This window comes from Onychomys torridus, chromosome 8 (assembly GCF_903995425.1).
Source record: "Onychomys torridus chromosome 8, mOncTor1.1, whole genome shotgun sequence".
Taxonomy (NCBI): Eukaryota; Metazoa; Chordata; class Mammalia; order Rodentia; family Cricetidae; genus Onychomys; species Onychomys torridus.
Window position 1 is genome coordinate 59,204,022 of NC_050450.1, and position 15,112 is coordinate 59,219,133.

Consider the following 15,112-nt stretch of genomic DNA (forward strand, 5'->3'; position numbering starts at 1 on the left):
TTTTATTCTTGAGAATTTCATAACTGTATTATATATTTTGTCTTTTTTTTCTTCAAATCCAATTTTTAGTTGACTAATTTTTATTTAAATGTTTTCTCTGTAAAACCATTCACTGTATTTTTAGCTTAGGTAATTGATTTTTTTCCAGTTTATTATTTAATATTGGCTATTATTCATTATCCCTAGTTCTCTGATAATTCCAAATTTTGTCATTTAGGCCTTTGAATAAGTATTTAGTAGCTAATAGCTCATGTATCTGCACTCATTGAAGACCTATATCTATTGCCTGTTTTTTTAAAAAGCCATTCTCTTGTGTATTTGTGTTAAATGCTGTATAGTCTATTAAAAATAAATAATGAATGGACTGGGTTGGGGATGTACTCAGTGGATAGAGTGCTTGCCTAGCATGCATGAGGCCCTTGGCTCATTTCTTGGCACCACAGGTGTGGTTGTACATCCCTCTCTAATCCCAGCACTTGGGAGTTGAGACAAGATCAGAAGTTCAAGGGCATTTCCTTATGAGAAGCAGGTAACTAGTGATACAGTGCTGCATCATTTTATGCAGTTACAGGAACTGAGATTGTATAAAGTTTGGAAGGTTAGATTATTGAAAGTATTCATTTCCCCAAGAATGTGGTTCTTGTGGCTCTAGTTTACCGGGTATTTTCTTGGTGCATTCTGGATTTCTTATTTTTGCCATCCTATCTGGCTCTCAGATGCCCTGCTCTGCTCTCTGTGTCACAGCTGTTTATTTTAGAATTGGTACTTTTAGAGAGCTGCTTCAAACACTATGCCCCATACTATGTATTTATTAGTTTTCCAGTGCCTTCAAAGAGATAAGAGTTTTGGGGTTGGAGAGATCGCTTCAGAGGTTAAGAACACATACTGCTCTTGTATAGGACCTAAATTCAGTTTCTGTCATCCTTGTCTGGCCACCTACAATTGCCTCTAACCCCAGCTTCAAGAGATCTGATGCTCTCTTCTGGCCTTTACAGATACTGCATTTACATGCACAAACCTAAACTCAGACATACACATATGCACATAATTAAAAATCTTTTGAAAAGATACATCTTATATTTCTATACAGCTTAATTTTCAGTAGTTTTGTTCATATCACCCAATCTGTCATTATTAGAAACAAAATTCTTTTTTTTTTTTTTTTTTAAGTTTTTTGAGACAGGGTTTTTCTGTGTAGCTTTGCGCCCTTCCTGGAACTCACTTGGTAGCTTAGGCTGGCCTCGAACTCACAGAGATCCGCCTGGCTCTGCCTCCCGAGTGCTGGGATTAAAGGCGTGCGCCACCACCACCCGGCCAAAATTCTTTTTTTTAAAAAATAATTAATTTAATTTAATGTGCATTGGTGTGAGGGTGTCAGATCCCCTGGAACTGGATGGAGTTAGAGACCGTTAGTTGTAAGCTGCCAAGTGGGTGCTGGGAATTGAACTCTGGTCCTCTGAAAGAGCAGCCAGTGCTCTTAATCTCTGAGCCATCTCACCAGCCCCATAAAAATCTTTTTTTTTTTTTTTTTGGTTGTTGTTTTTTGAGACAGGGTTTCTCTGTGTAGCCCTGGCTGTCCTGAAACTTGCTTTGTAAACCAGACTGGCCTTGAACTCACAGAGATCTGTTTATCTCTGCCTCCCGAGTACTGGGATTAAAGGCATGCACCACCACTGCCTAGCTAGAAACAAAATTCTAACAATAATTTTTAAATGCCTAGACAAAACTATTTTTGTAAGTTTTTGTGTGTGAATGATCAGTTTTCAATAATTCCCTCCCCAGGAATATTAACACTAATCCAAAACAGTTGAGAGTTAAGTGATAATAATCACTCTTCAGTGTCTACCTTAGAAGATTGTAACCAACTCAGAAAGGATTCATTTATCCTTTAAAGGTGTGCTGTCTCCTCTCTTTCTCTCCTTCCTTCATTTTAAAGAAATATATTTACTTGTGTATGCACGCACGTACAAGTACACACACACACACACACACACACACACACACACACGTATGCGTGCGCCATTTATATGTCTATGTCTATGTCATTGTCTATATTTCTATATGTCTATATGTCTGTGTCTCTGTGTCTATGTGTCTATGTCTTATGTGTCTATATGTCTATGTGTCTATATGTCTATGTGTCTATGTCTATGTGTCTATATGTCTATGTGTCTATGTGTCTATGTCTATGTGTCTGTGTCTATATGTCTGTGTCTGTGTCTGTGTCTGTGTCTATGTGTCTGTGTCTGTGTCTGTGTCTGTGTGTCTGTGTCTGTGTCTGTGTCTGTGTCTGTGTCTGTGTGTCTGTGTCTGTGTCTGTGTCTGTGTCTGTGTCTGTGTCTGTGTCGTCTATGTCTATGTCTGTCTATGTCTATGTCTATGTCTATGTCTGTCTGTGTCTGTGTCTGTGTCTGTGTCTGTGTCTGTGTCTGTGTCGTCTATGTCTATGTCTGTCTATGTCTATGTCTATGTCTATGTCTATGTCTATGTCTATGTCTGTCTGTGTCTGTGTCTGTGTCTGTGTCTGTGTCTGTGTCTGTGTCTGTGTCTATGTCTATGTCTGTGTCTATATGTCTATGTCTATGTCTATGTCTCTGTGTCTGTGTCTGTGTCTGTGTCTGTGTCTGTGTCTGTGTCTATGTCTGTGTATCGCCGTGGCACTTGTGTGGAGATCAGAGGACAACTTGCAGGGAGCAGTTCTTTCTTCCACCAGATGGGTTATGAGGCGCAAACTCAGGTCATCAGGCTTAGCAGCAAGTTCCTTTATCTGCTGTGCCTTTACTCCGGCCCCAGGTTTCTAGTTGTTTTTTTTTTTTTTAAATTCAATTTAATTTTTTTTAAGCTTCTTAAAAGTACATCTTTAACTAGGTCATGTGGGTTCTCATCATTCTCAGAACCAATTACTATTGTTTTTGATGTGAGTCAGCATGTGACTTAAACTTTGCTAATGCACAGAGGTACCCAAGAGTCTTGCTGGATAGCAAGTGCACACATTGGTTGAACGAAAGATGAGTGCTTCCCATGGATTTGCTGTGGAGCAATGGGATGCAGGGTTAGCTTCAGATAACCCGTTTGTAACTGTGCATTTTCATGTCTGCATCTTCTGTTCAGATAGCTGCACTTGTCCTAAGAGCTCAAGCTTCCGAGGTCTTACTTGAAGAGTTACAACAGAGCTTTTCTCAAGCAAAGAGGGACGTTCAGGAACAGATGGTAAGTCAGTGTTTGAAGTACATGTCATATGCTACCTTTATTCCTGTTTCTTCTTTCTCAAAATTATCTTTAATATGACTATTACCCTGTTCAAAGTAGCTACTGTTATATACTCAAGGGCCTACAGAACATTTGTGTACAGACATCATTTCTTCTAAGCAGAGCTCTTCATCCTGCCCCATTTCATCTTTTGCTTCTCTGACTTGGGTAACCTAAACAGAGTAAATTATGATAAACCAGTATTTGATTTTCAGTTTAAAATACAAGCTAAAACAATAGAGATAATTGTCATCTCCAGCTCACACAGCTTTTGAATACTTACATTTTCCTGGGCAGCTTATTAACTTCCCAGAATTTACATATTTGCTGTAGCTCTGGAGACCTTTCAGGAGGTCATTAGCTGTGAGGGATGGAAGCAGAGCTTCATGAGCAGTGGCCACCGGGAACTTTTGTGGAATAGTTCTGAGGCTTGGGTCTCCTTTCTCACTAGTCTGGCTGTATTTGTCTTGTTGGACTCTGTATCTAATGGCCTGGGTCAGATGTGGTGGAGTTGTTTTTTCTGGGATGACTGCAAAGCTTTAGTTTACTAGTGATTCCTCAGGGACCACAGTTCTAAATATCAGAAGGCTCCAGGTGGGATGGTCAGAATGTATTTTTGATTGGTATTCAACCAATGCCTGAATGACAACTCAGCCAGTCTTTGGATCCTATATCTGTTCTGTGGGCATCCTTAGGTCTTAAATATGGATGGGAAATTCACATTGTTTTTCTAAGTAGAGAAGACAAAATCATAATTGTTCAATTCTGGCAAAGCTTCATGGAGTTGTTTCTCACATCTTTTCCCTTCTTTTTATCTTTTAAAGCCCATTTCCTCTAAATGCTATGGAAGTTGATTCCATTAAAAATAGTGTGTATTAGGTGACACTGGAGAATTATTGGGATTCAGGCTGAAGTTCTTTGAATACTTAATTTTCTCAAAATTACCATGAATGGTTCTTATGTTATGAAAGAGGAACTCAGTTTCTTAGGCCTCTGCAGAATGGCTGTGATAAGGATTGGGCACCTTAATATTTCCCCCTTCACATTTTGAGAAGCTTCACACTTGCAGAGAAGTGTGTGGAATCAGCTTTTGAAAGACTGCCACTTCAGGTAAGAGAGCTTGCTATATAGGCCTGACATTTGACCCACAGTGGAAGTAGAGAACCAACTCCAAACATTGTCCTTTGACCTCCATACACATGCCATGGCAAGTGCGTGTACACTGACACACACCATACACACCACAATATTGCTTAAGGCTATCACTTCAATTCAGTAAGTAGTTGCTAACTTTTTACTTCATTAGTCTCTTTCCATCTTACTGTGCATGCAGGTATATTATGTGCATATTGTATATCTAATTTGTGATAAACTATTGGGAATTAAGATGTAGACACTATGACACTCTTAAATATTTCAGCATGTATTTCCTAGAAGTACAGATGTCCTATGTGACTAGAATATTCTTTTCACATCCTTAAATTAACCAGTCCCCCAAAATTCTTAGTTGTTTTTTGGTAATAATTATAACTTTTAACTTTCATTTTTGAACCAGGAACCAATCAGAAATCATATATTACATTTTGTTGTCATTTTAAACTCCTTTAAATTAATGTAGTACAATACCCTCACTTTTAAAAATGCTGTTAGGGGGCTGGAGAGATGGCCCAGAGGATAAGAGCACTGCTTGCTCTTCCAAAGGTCCTGAGTTCAATTCCCAGCAACAACATAGTGGCTCACAACCATCTGTAATGAGATCTGGCGCCCTCTTCTGGCCTGCAGGGATATGTGCGGACAGAACACTGTATACATAATAATAAATAAATAAATCTTTAAAAAAAAAGGAAAAAAGATAAAAAAAAATAGATAAATAAAAATGCTGTTAACATTGGAATAGTTAAGAGTGGTTGTTTTGGGTTGGGAATTTAGCTCCAGTGGTAGAGTGCTTGCTAAGGCCCTGGGTTTGATCCTCAGCTCCAAAAAAAAAAAAGAGTGGTTGTTTTACTCAGAATGCTTTAGGTTAATGTCCTGTAGAATGTATCTAATTGTTTCCTCGTGATTTAGTGGAGGTCAGATGTTTTGGCAAGAATACTGCACAGATGGAATTCTTCAGGGGTAAAGTCCTGTCACAACAGTTATGGATGCTTCATTATTGGAGATTACTTGGTGAAGTTAGAGACAAAATCGTTCCAGAACATAAGTACTGCCATTAGCATTGAACTCACTAAATAGGTTCAATGTTTCTTTGTGGTTGTTTCTGACCTTAGAATACATCCAGGTAAGGAGTACAGCGTGGGAATTGCCTGAAAGGTGTTGGAGTTCAGCTTGCTCTGTGATTATGTCACTGTCTACTATCTAGGAGTCTTGATCAGGTTTAAGAATTAAAAGGTGGGCTGGAGAGATGGCTCAGAGGTTAAGAACACTGGCTGTTCTTCCAGAGGTCTTGAGTTCAATTCCCAGCACCCATATGGTGGCTCACAACCATCTGTAATGAGATCTGGCTCCCTCTTCTGGCATGCAGGGATACATGCAAACAGAACACTGCATACATAATAAATAAATAAATCTTAAAAAAAAAAGAATTAAAAGTCAGGAAAAAAATCTTGATCTCTGCAGATGACAGTCAGCAAATTCTCAAACAGTCCCAAGTTAGAAAGGCACACATGTTCTTTTTTTTTCTTTTCTTTTCTTTTCTTTTGTTCTGTTCTGTTCTTCTTTTCTCTCCTCCCCTCCCCTCCCCTCCTTTTCTTTTTTCTTTTCTTTTCTTTTTTCTTTCTCCTTTACCCAGAAGGTAGCTGCATGCTAATATTTAGTTCCGGATTTGTTACTGGAATTAAGGTCAGAAACTGAGTCCTAGCAGCCCTAACAAGTAAAGTTTGGCCAGCCATTCTCAGTAGTTCAATTAAAGACATAATTAACATTGAAACGTTTGGGCTAGGAGGATGGCTCAATTGCTAAGGTTTTTACTGTACAGTTTAGATCCATAGTACCCACTTAAAAGCCCCTATGTGGCAGCAGATATACCTCTGTAACCACATTCAAGGATGGGGACTAATTGGTCAGATGTGCTGATCTCAGGAACTCATTGGCCAGTGAGCTTGGGTTAATGAGAGAGACCCTGTCTTCGAAATTTAGGTGGAATTAAGGTAGAGAGTGATTAAGGAAAACAATGTTGACCTCTGAACTCCACATACATGCTGTGTCACAAGCATGTGAATCACATACATTGTATACACACATGGGGGCGGGGGAGTCCTTTACTGCTACTCTAACATGGCCACATTGGGAAGAACAAAGAGGCCAAGTGACACCTTCCCCCAAGTCCATCTTCATGCTCCTAACAACTGAATTTCAATTGATGGCAAGAGATGTGCACAGATAGCTAAGCCATTTCTGTCAAGCTGTGGCCACCTATCATTGTCTCTGCTCGTGTCTTATCTTAAGGTGGTCTGACAAGTCAGAACTGTGTGGGATCTGTTTCTGGATGAGCTTCCTCTGGCTGGTACCAGGGTGGGTTTGTTTCTTTTTCCTAGCATGAAGCTCCTAGAGAAATTCCATTTCCTTGGGGTACAGTGTCTCATGAGTCTGATAGCCAAAGGGAGGGTCATGTGTGTCTTGTAGAATGCTTGCTAGGCTAGGTACAGATTGAGAGTGATATAAGGCACAACCAACTAGTCTCAAGAAAATAACGCCATGTTTAACCAAAGTTTGTACATGACCTGCCTGCCTTTGGGATTCAGCTTGCTCATCAGCCACCTAGGAAGATATTCTTTAACTCTCTCTCTGACTTCTTCCTCCTACTTATGTGTTCCTTCATTCTTGTAATGTTCACTAAGCAGCTTTTTTACCATGTCATACTGAGGGTAGTTTTGGCTTGAACTAAACTTTTCTATCACAAGCTTCTCCAGGAAATGTATCTTTGTCTCTGGATTCTTGATGGGCAGAAAAATGGCAACTTTACAGTAATGGTTGATAAACAAAGGTTGCCTGAGTGAGTGATCTGCATGCATGTATATTAATTTGTAACAAATGACTTAATATTAAAAATCAGCAGAAAACTGGGCATGATGACATCACTGGGAAAGCAGAAGCAGGTAGATCTTTGAGTTCAAAGCCAGCCTGGTTTACATAGTGGGTTCCAGGCCAGCCAGGGCACGGATCTTCTTTATTGGGTGGCCTTGAGGGAGTAGTGTAGAGGCTTGAGACAGGATTTTGTGTTGCTTAGGCTGGCCTTTAATTTTCTATCCACCTGAGGCTTGCTTGATCTCTGGATCTTATGCCTGGCTTCCTGGGTGGTGGGATCATGAGCATACACACCACCAAACGAAACCTGAGATCCTTTTGAAGAGCTGCAGCCTGGGGCTGCCCAGCTGTTCACTTGATCCTGGACTCGAATATTGTATGTGCAGCGGGTGTAAGGGAAGATGGATCCTTCCTTTTCATTCTTCAGTAGAACACTTGTTCTGTTTGGTACAGGTTTGCTTGTGTCAGCCAATCCACTGAGCCATAGAATCCAGTTACACTGTGTCCTAGGAGACAAGAAACTGAATATTTTTGAATTGCTGGTAGGAACAGCAAAAAATGAGTTTCTATACTTGTCTCTTTGCCTGGCTCTTGCTGAATATATAGAAAGGCTGCAAATAAAAAATGGGGTGGGGCTAGTGGAGTATGAGATGCTCTGCAGGGGAATATGCTTGACCTTAATATAATACCTGGAAGTGCTGTAAACATGGAAGCCAAGAATGGACTCCACAGAGTTGTCCTCGGGTCTCCACACATATGCTATGTCACATACATGTTCACATCACAATAAATAAATGTATAAAATATTAGTTATGAGCTGTGTGTGTTTTTAGAAGTCTTACATTGTTTTATAACATACTCCCCCATCATTAAATGTCATTTTATTTGGCCTTGTTTTTCTCTAATGGTTGTTACTAAACTAGAATTACCTTCCTAGCTGTGATTAGCATCTGTTTCTGTTTTAGGCGGTGCTGATGCAGTCCCGTGAACAGGTTTCAGAAGAGTTGGTGAGGTTACAGAAAGACAATGACAGCCTCCAGGGAAAGCATAGCTTGCATCTATCATTACAGCTAGCAGAAAACTTCATTCTCCCAGATACTGTGGAGGTAATGTATTTGCCACATCATCAAAAACATACAAAAAGTGTACTTTTTGAAATGGTTGTAAGTTCCTTAAACAACAAACACCAAACTTTATTGATAAATTTATTATGCTCGACAGTTCCACCTTTAAAAATGTAATTCATCCTGTTGCATGGTGATAGGTAAATGTCAATTTTAAAACTTGTTTTGTCTTTGTCTTTGAAATATCATCTGGGTATGTAGTGCAGTTCCAGCCTCAAACTCAAGATCCTGCCTTTGTCTCCCTAGTGTTGGGATTGCAGATGGCTGCCACATCCTGCCATTTTAGAACATTTCCATCACTGCAGAAGGAAACCCCACTTAGGGTTGGAGAGATGGCTTAGTGGTTAAGAACATTCGCTGCTCTTCAGAGAACCTGGGTCTAGTCCCAGGGGATCAGACACTTCTGGCTTCTGTAGGCACCACTTATGTGTGTACTGACATACATGTAAGCAGAAACCTCATACGCATACAAACAAACAACAACAACAAAAACCAAAAAAAAAAAAATCCCAAACAAACATCCCTCCTTACCCTTAAGGGATTGCTTCTATTCCCTTTATCCCCAATCTAGAGAACTAATGATCTGCCTCTGTCTGTAAATGTTTCCTTAGTCTTTTGTATTTGTTTTGGCTTCTTTCATTTAGCATGTTTTCAAGATTCTTCCATGTTGTATTAAATATTGACCTTTAATTACTTTTTATGGCTGAATAATAATACTGCATTGTATAGATGTTTTGTTTATTCATCTGTTGGTGGATATTTAAGTCATTACCAGTTGTGAATATCCATGTACAGGATCTAGTAAGACATGTTTTCATTTCTCCTGAATATATACCTAATAGTATAGAGTTGCTGTATCATGAGAACTTGGATAATTTTGGTAATATGTGTGGAACTACCCAATTGTTTTATTTCTTGAATTAGTATATGTCAGTTACACAACAGTGGGTTTTCATTGTGACATTTTCATACATGCATATAATATACATCGATCATGTTTTGTCCTATTCCATCTCTTATCCCCACTTATCCTCACTGGTCTTTCTCTTTTTCCCAAATAGTCTTCTTTCTTTCTTCATGTCTTAAAAACAATCTAGATTTTGCCTAGGAGAGACAGCATTCAGTATTTGTTTTTCTGAGTCTAGCTTATTTTCCTTACTGTGATGATCTTCATTTCCATCCATTTCCTTCATATAACATAATTTCACTCTTCCTTGTGTGGAGCGCCATTTTCTGTATTTGTTGAATACCTGTGATAAAAGCTTGTTAAGAGTAATAATGCAGCAGTAAACATGGACTTTTCTAGTGTTCGCTGGATTTGATTCCTCAAGGGTACACCCAGGAACAGCACAGATGGATTATTTGGTAGTTCTGTTTTGGGTGGTCTTTACTTTGTAGACCTGGCTAGCCTAGAACTCACTATATAGACCAGCATGGCCTTGAACTCACAGAATTCTCTTGCCTCTGCCTGCTGAGTGATGGGATGAAGGCCTGTGTCACCATGCCCAACCTAAATTTGTTTGTTTGTTTGTTTTTTTGAAACAGGGTTTCTCTGTGTAACTGCCCTGGCAGGCTGGCCTGGAATTCACAGAGATCCGCCTGCCTCTGCCTCCTGAGTATAGAGATCAAAGGCATGTGCTGTGAATACCTCCCACCTGGTCTAAGTTTATTTTTTGAAGAGCCTCTGTATTGTGATGTTCACAGTGGTTGAATATTCTTACCCAAATGGTTTTTCCTTATATCCAGGTCAACATTTACTGGTTTATTATTGGTATTGCTTTTTTTTTTTTTTCCTTCTTGGAGACAGGGTTTCTCTGTGTAGCCTTAGCTGTCCTGGAACTAGCTTTGTTGATTACGATAGTCTTGAACTCACAGAGATCTGCCAGCCTCTGGCAGTGCTGGCATTTAAGGCGTGCACCAACAAGCCCATTGTTTATGCAAACATTGAGGTGAGATGGAATCTCAGTCTAGTTTTTGTATTTCCTTGATGACTTAGGGTGTTAAACATTTTTTTTTTTCTCTCTTGCATTTGCTTCTCATTTATACTTCTTTGGAAAATAGTCTGTTCAATTTGTTGATTCAATTATTATTATTATTATTATTTTTAAAGTTTAATGGTGGTGCATGCCTTTTTAAATATTTATTTATTTATTTACTTTATTTCAGGTGCATTGGTGTTTTGCCTGCACTGGAGTTACAGACAGTTGTAAGCTGCCATGTGGGTGCTGGGAATTGAACCCAGGTCTTCTGGAAGAACAGTTAGTGCTCTTAACCGCTGAGCCATCTCTCCAGCCCCTCAATTATTTTTTTAAGTTTTTTTTTTTTTTTTTTTTTTTTAAGATTTATTTATTTGTTATGTATACAGTGTTCTATCTGCATGCAGGCCTGCAGGCCAGAAGAGGAGCCACCATGTGGTTGTGGGAATTGAACTCAGGACCTCTGGAAGAACAGGCAGTGCTCTTAACCTCTGAGCCATCTCTCCAGCCCTTAAGTGTTGATTTTATGTGTGTGTGTTCTTTATATCATTGTCTGTGTATTTATCTTGCAATAGTTACTTTTTCATTGCTTTGGCAAAATGCCTAATAAAAGCAGCTTGTTTATGAGAGGGCAGCTTTACTCCAGTTGCAGTCTCTTATGTCCATGAGGCAGCTGGTCATAGTGCCTCCTCAGTTAGAAAGCAGAAAGAAGGTAGGAAGTAGAGCTGGTTCAGAAACCTCAAAACTTATCCCAAGCACCCAATTTGTTCCATGTTGATGACTAAGTATTCAGACACACAACCTTTGGGGGTATTTTACATTCAAACCGCAACATTTCACCCCTGTGTAGCTTGTTGCTTTACTCTGTATCTGCTGCTTTTCTGGAAGAGCCCTTTAGTTTCATGCAGTCTCCTTGTCAGTTCCTGTTTCCTGAGCCTTCTGGGCCTTATTCAGGAAGCTTTGTTACTATAGGGTCTCTACCCCTACCCCCTCCTCCCTATCCCCATTTCCCAGACAGGTAGGGTTTCTCTGTCTAACAACCCTGGCTCTCCTGGAACTCTGTTTGTAGCCCAGGCTGGCCTCGAACTCACAGAGATCTACCTGCCTCTGTCTCCCAAGTGCTGCGATTAAAGGCATGCGCCACCACCGACCCCGCTGTGTTGCTGTAGTTTTAAGCATTGTACTTCTGCTCAGGATTGCTTTTGCCTTCAGGTCTTCAGAGCTTCCAAATACATTTAGAATTACTTTCTTCTCTTGTGCTATGAGGAATATCATTGGAATTTTTTTGGGTATTGCATTGAACCTATAGGAAATTCTTTAATAATATGGTAGTTTTCAAAATACTAGTTCTACTAAGCCATGGGGCAATTTTTGATTTTCTAGTCTTCAATGTATTTTCTCTGCTTTCCTTATAGCTTTCATTTCAGAGAGCTTCCAACTTCTTGGTTAGGTTTATTCCTATGGTTTTTGTTGTTTGTTTGTGTTTATTTTTACACCATTGAGAACAGAATTGTTGTCCTTATTTCTTTCTGAGCTTACTAGTTATTGATATATAGGAGAACTACTGATTTGTCTGTTAAATTTTGTTTCTACTTTTATTTCATTGAAAGAGTTTACTGGTGATGTCTTTTAGGCCTTTCAAGTATAGAATAACTTGGCTTATAGTTTATTGTATAAAACCTTTATTATGGTAAAGTATGATCATTTTGTTTGAGTGTACATGTTTATTTGTAAGTCATGTGCACATGTGGAGGCCAGAGACACACACAGGTTAACTGCCTTAATCTCTAGAGCTTTTGAGACAGGATCACTCACTGAACCCGGAGCCCATCAATTTGGTTAGCCATGAGGACCCTCTACTGCCAAACTTTGCTTTTAGCTGAGTGCTGGGATCCAAATGTAGGTCCTCATGCTGTGTAGCATATGTTTTACTAACTAGGTTATCTTTCCAACCCTGTAGTCCTAGTTTATACAGGGTGTTTATTGTGAAAGTATGTTGAAGCCCTTTCTACAGCTATTGAATGGTCATGTGATTTTTATTTTTGTTTCTCTTCATGTACTATATTATATCTTACTGATTTGCATATGTTGTTGAATAATCTTTATCATTGTTAAATTTGATTTGTTTATTTATATTTATTTTTATGTATATAGTTGTTTTGCTTGTGTATGTCTGTGTACCATGGAAGCTTCAAGGTGTCAGAGCCCCAGAGACTAGAGTTAAGGACAGTTTTGAACCACCATATGGGTTCTGGGAATCAAACCTGGGTTCTTTGGAAGAGCAGCCAGGGCTCTTACTGCTGAGCCATCTTTCCAGCCCCCAAAAGGAACTCTTTTATTTATTTTTTATTATTTTATGTGTATGAGTGTTTTGCCTGAATGTATATCTCTATCACATGCATGTCTGGTGCCTTCAGAGGTCAGAAGAGGGTGTCAGATTCCCTGGACAGGAGTTACTAGGTTGTACACTACCACATTGGCATTAGGAATCAAACTCTGGTTCTTTACAAGAGCAATAAGTGCTCTTAACCACTTAGCCAACTTTCTAGCCACTTGTATTTTATTGAGGATTTTTGCAGTTGTGTATCAAAGTAATTGGTCTATAGTTTTTTGGTTTCTGGGTTTGGTTTTTTTTTTTTTTTTTTTTTTGGTTGTTGTTGTTTTTTAATGTTCTTACCTGGTTTTAGTATTGGGCTAATACTGGTTTTGTACTGTGTTTGGAAGGTTCCTTTCTTTCTGTTTTAGGGGTAGTTGGTGGAGGATTGGTATTTTTCTTGCAGGTCTGGTAGAATTCTGAAATAAATGACTGTCTTCTCCAGGGCTTTTTTTTTTTTTTACCCCCCCAGGAGACTGTTCCTGACCTCGGTACTTCACAGATCTGCTGAAGTTGCTCCTGTTCTTGGTTCAGTTTGGGTGTGTCATGTGCCTCTATGAATTTTTTTTTTTTTGAAAGTAGAGCCTTTTTATTTTCAGTTGAATGGTTGAAAGTAAACCAGAAGTTTGGTTTAACACTGAAAACTGAGGGGGGCACATACAAAAACCAAAACCTGGGCCTAAAGGACACCTAAAGAAGAGATAAGAAATACATTGGCCTTTACTAGAAAGCTACTAAATTGGCTGGGGGAGATGCAGCTACTTCCCAGGCATAAAGTTACTTCAGCAGGGGTGTCACAGTGCTAGGTAAAGGGTGATGGGACAGTGATCACTGCCAAGAGCCTTGGAGCGGATCTTGCTGTCACACAATGCAGGTAGAAGGGAGTGTGACAACAGAAAGTAGTCCAGGCGCCAACCAACATTCTTAGACCAAGCATTCATCATGTAAGTCCAGAAAGTGTAAGCGTAGGCAGTGTTGGGGTAGAGATGTCGGAAGCTGTCAGCCAGTAGTACTTCCTGGAGCAACTCCCCAAAGCCCTGGCGCTCCTGGGGAGTGAAGCCAGCATTCTTTTTGTTTCCTTTGGGATTACAAAGGTCAATTTCTTCATGAGCCACATTGAGATCCCCACATAGCACAAGTGGCTTTCGGGAAGCCAAGTCCTTCAGAAACTTATGAAAGGCTTCATCCCAACGCTGTCTTACCACCTGCATTGGGGACGTAGGCTGTTGCCATGACAAAGGAATCAAATTCAGCCACAATCACCGGGCCTTCTTGATCATGCTCTTCCTCGCCAATGCCATAAGAGACTTTAGTGGTCACTGGTGGGAAAGTAAACCCACACCACTATATCCTTCTTTGTCTGATGGAGCCGACCAGTACTGATGGGTGAGTCCAGGCAGGTCTTGAAGTTTAGCCGGGAGTTTGTTCTCTGAGCATTTGGTTTCTTGGAGGCACAAGATACCTGGTGCTTCTTCCTTTACCCAATCTAAACCTTTCTTCTTAATCCAGGCTCAAAGCCCATCCACATTCCAGGAGCATATCTTGAGTGTGGCAGATTTGCCACTGGGTGAGGTTTTCTGATCTGGAGGGTCCTCATAGAGAACAGGGCCCTCCCCTGCGGCCTCTTTCTCGTTTTTCTTTGTTGCCCCTTTACTCAGTCTCTGGCTCCGACTTGGGTTTTCCTAGTCTTCTGTTGCTGCTCTCTTCCCATGCTTTGGCATCCCTGTGAGGAAAGCCCTTAGGCGCCTGGAGCACTGAAGCAGTGTTTACTGTATTGCTTGACCTCCCAATGAAGCCAGGGAGCCCCTCACAGCACAAAGAATGGAGCCTCGCCTCTATGAATTTATCCATCTTTCCCAGACTTCCCAATCTACTGGAATTTAAATTAAAAACTTTCCCCAGTGGTCTTTTGGATATTAGTAATGACTGTTGTAATATCCCCTTTTCACCCCTAATTTTGTAATTTGGGTGATCCTCCCCTGCCCCGTTACTTTAGCTAAATGTTTGCAAATCTCATTTCTCTTTCCCTTTTTTTTTCTTTATTTTTATTTTTGTTTTATTTTTTGAGACTAGGTCTCTGTTGCACTGGCTGTCCTGGAACTCACTCTGTAGGTCAGGCTGGCCTTGAACACACAGAGATCTGCCTGCCTCTGCCTCCCGAGTTGCTGGGATTAAAGGTGTGTCGTCCCCCCACCCCCCATTCCCCGGCTTCTTATTTCTCTTTTCAAAGAACAGATTCTATTAATTGATCTTATATTTCCTTTTAGTCTCTCATTAATTTCTACCTTGATCATTAGTATTTCTTTGTATCTATTAATCAGCTTTGGCTTGTTCTTGTTTCTTAGGCCTTGAGGTGTGCTGTTAGG

General features: G+C 40.0%; 1 protein-coding gene and 1 pseudogene across 2 annotated transcripts in view; one reads left to right on the forward strand and one right to left on the reverse strand.

The window, feature by feature from the left end:
* Positions 1-15,112, forward strand: part of Rabep1 (rabaptin, RAB GTPase binding effector protein 1) — a 103,285-nt gene that overhangs the window by 77,092 nt on the left and 11,081 nt on the right. For both annotated transcript variants that reach the window (XM_036198033.1, XM_036198034.1), the window contains 2 exons: positions 3,112-3,210; positions 8,238-8,378. In XM_036198033.1, the coding sequence (XP_036053926.1) occupies positions 3,112-3,210; positions 8,238-8,378 (240 nt within the window). The remainder of the gene's footprint in view (positions 1-3,111; positions 3,211-8,237; positions 8,379-15,112) is intronic.
* On the reverse strand, positions 13,541-14,509 carry LOC118590158 (annotated as a pseudogene).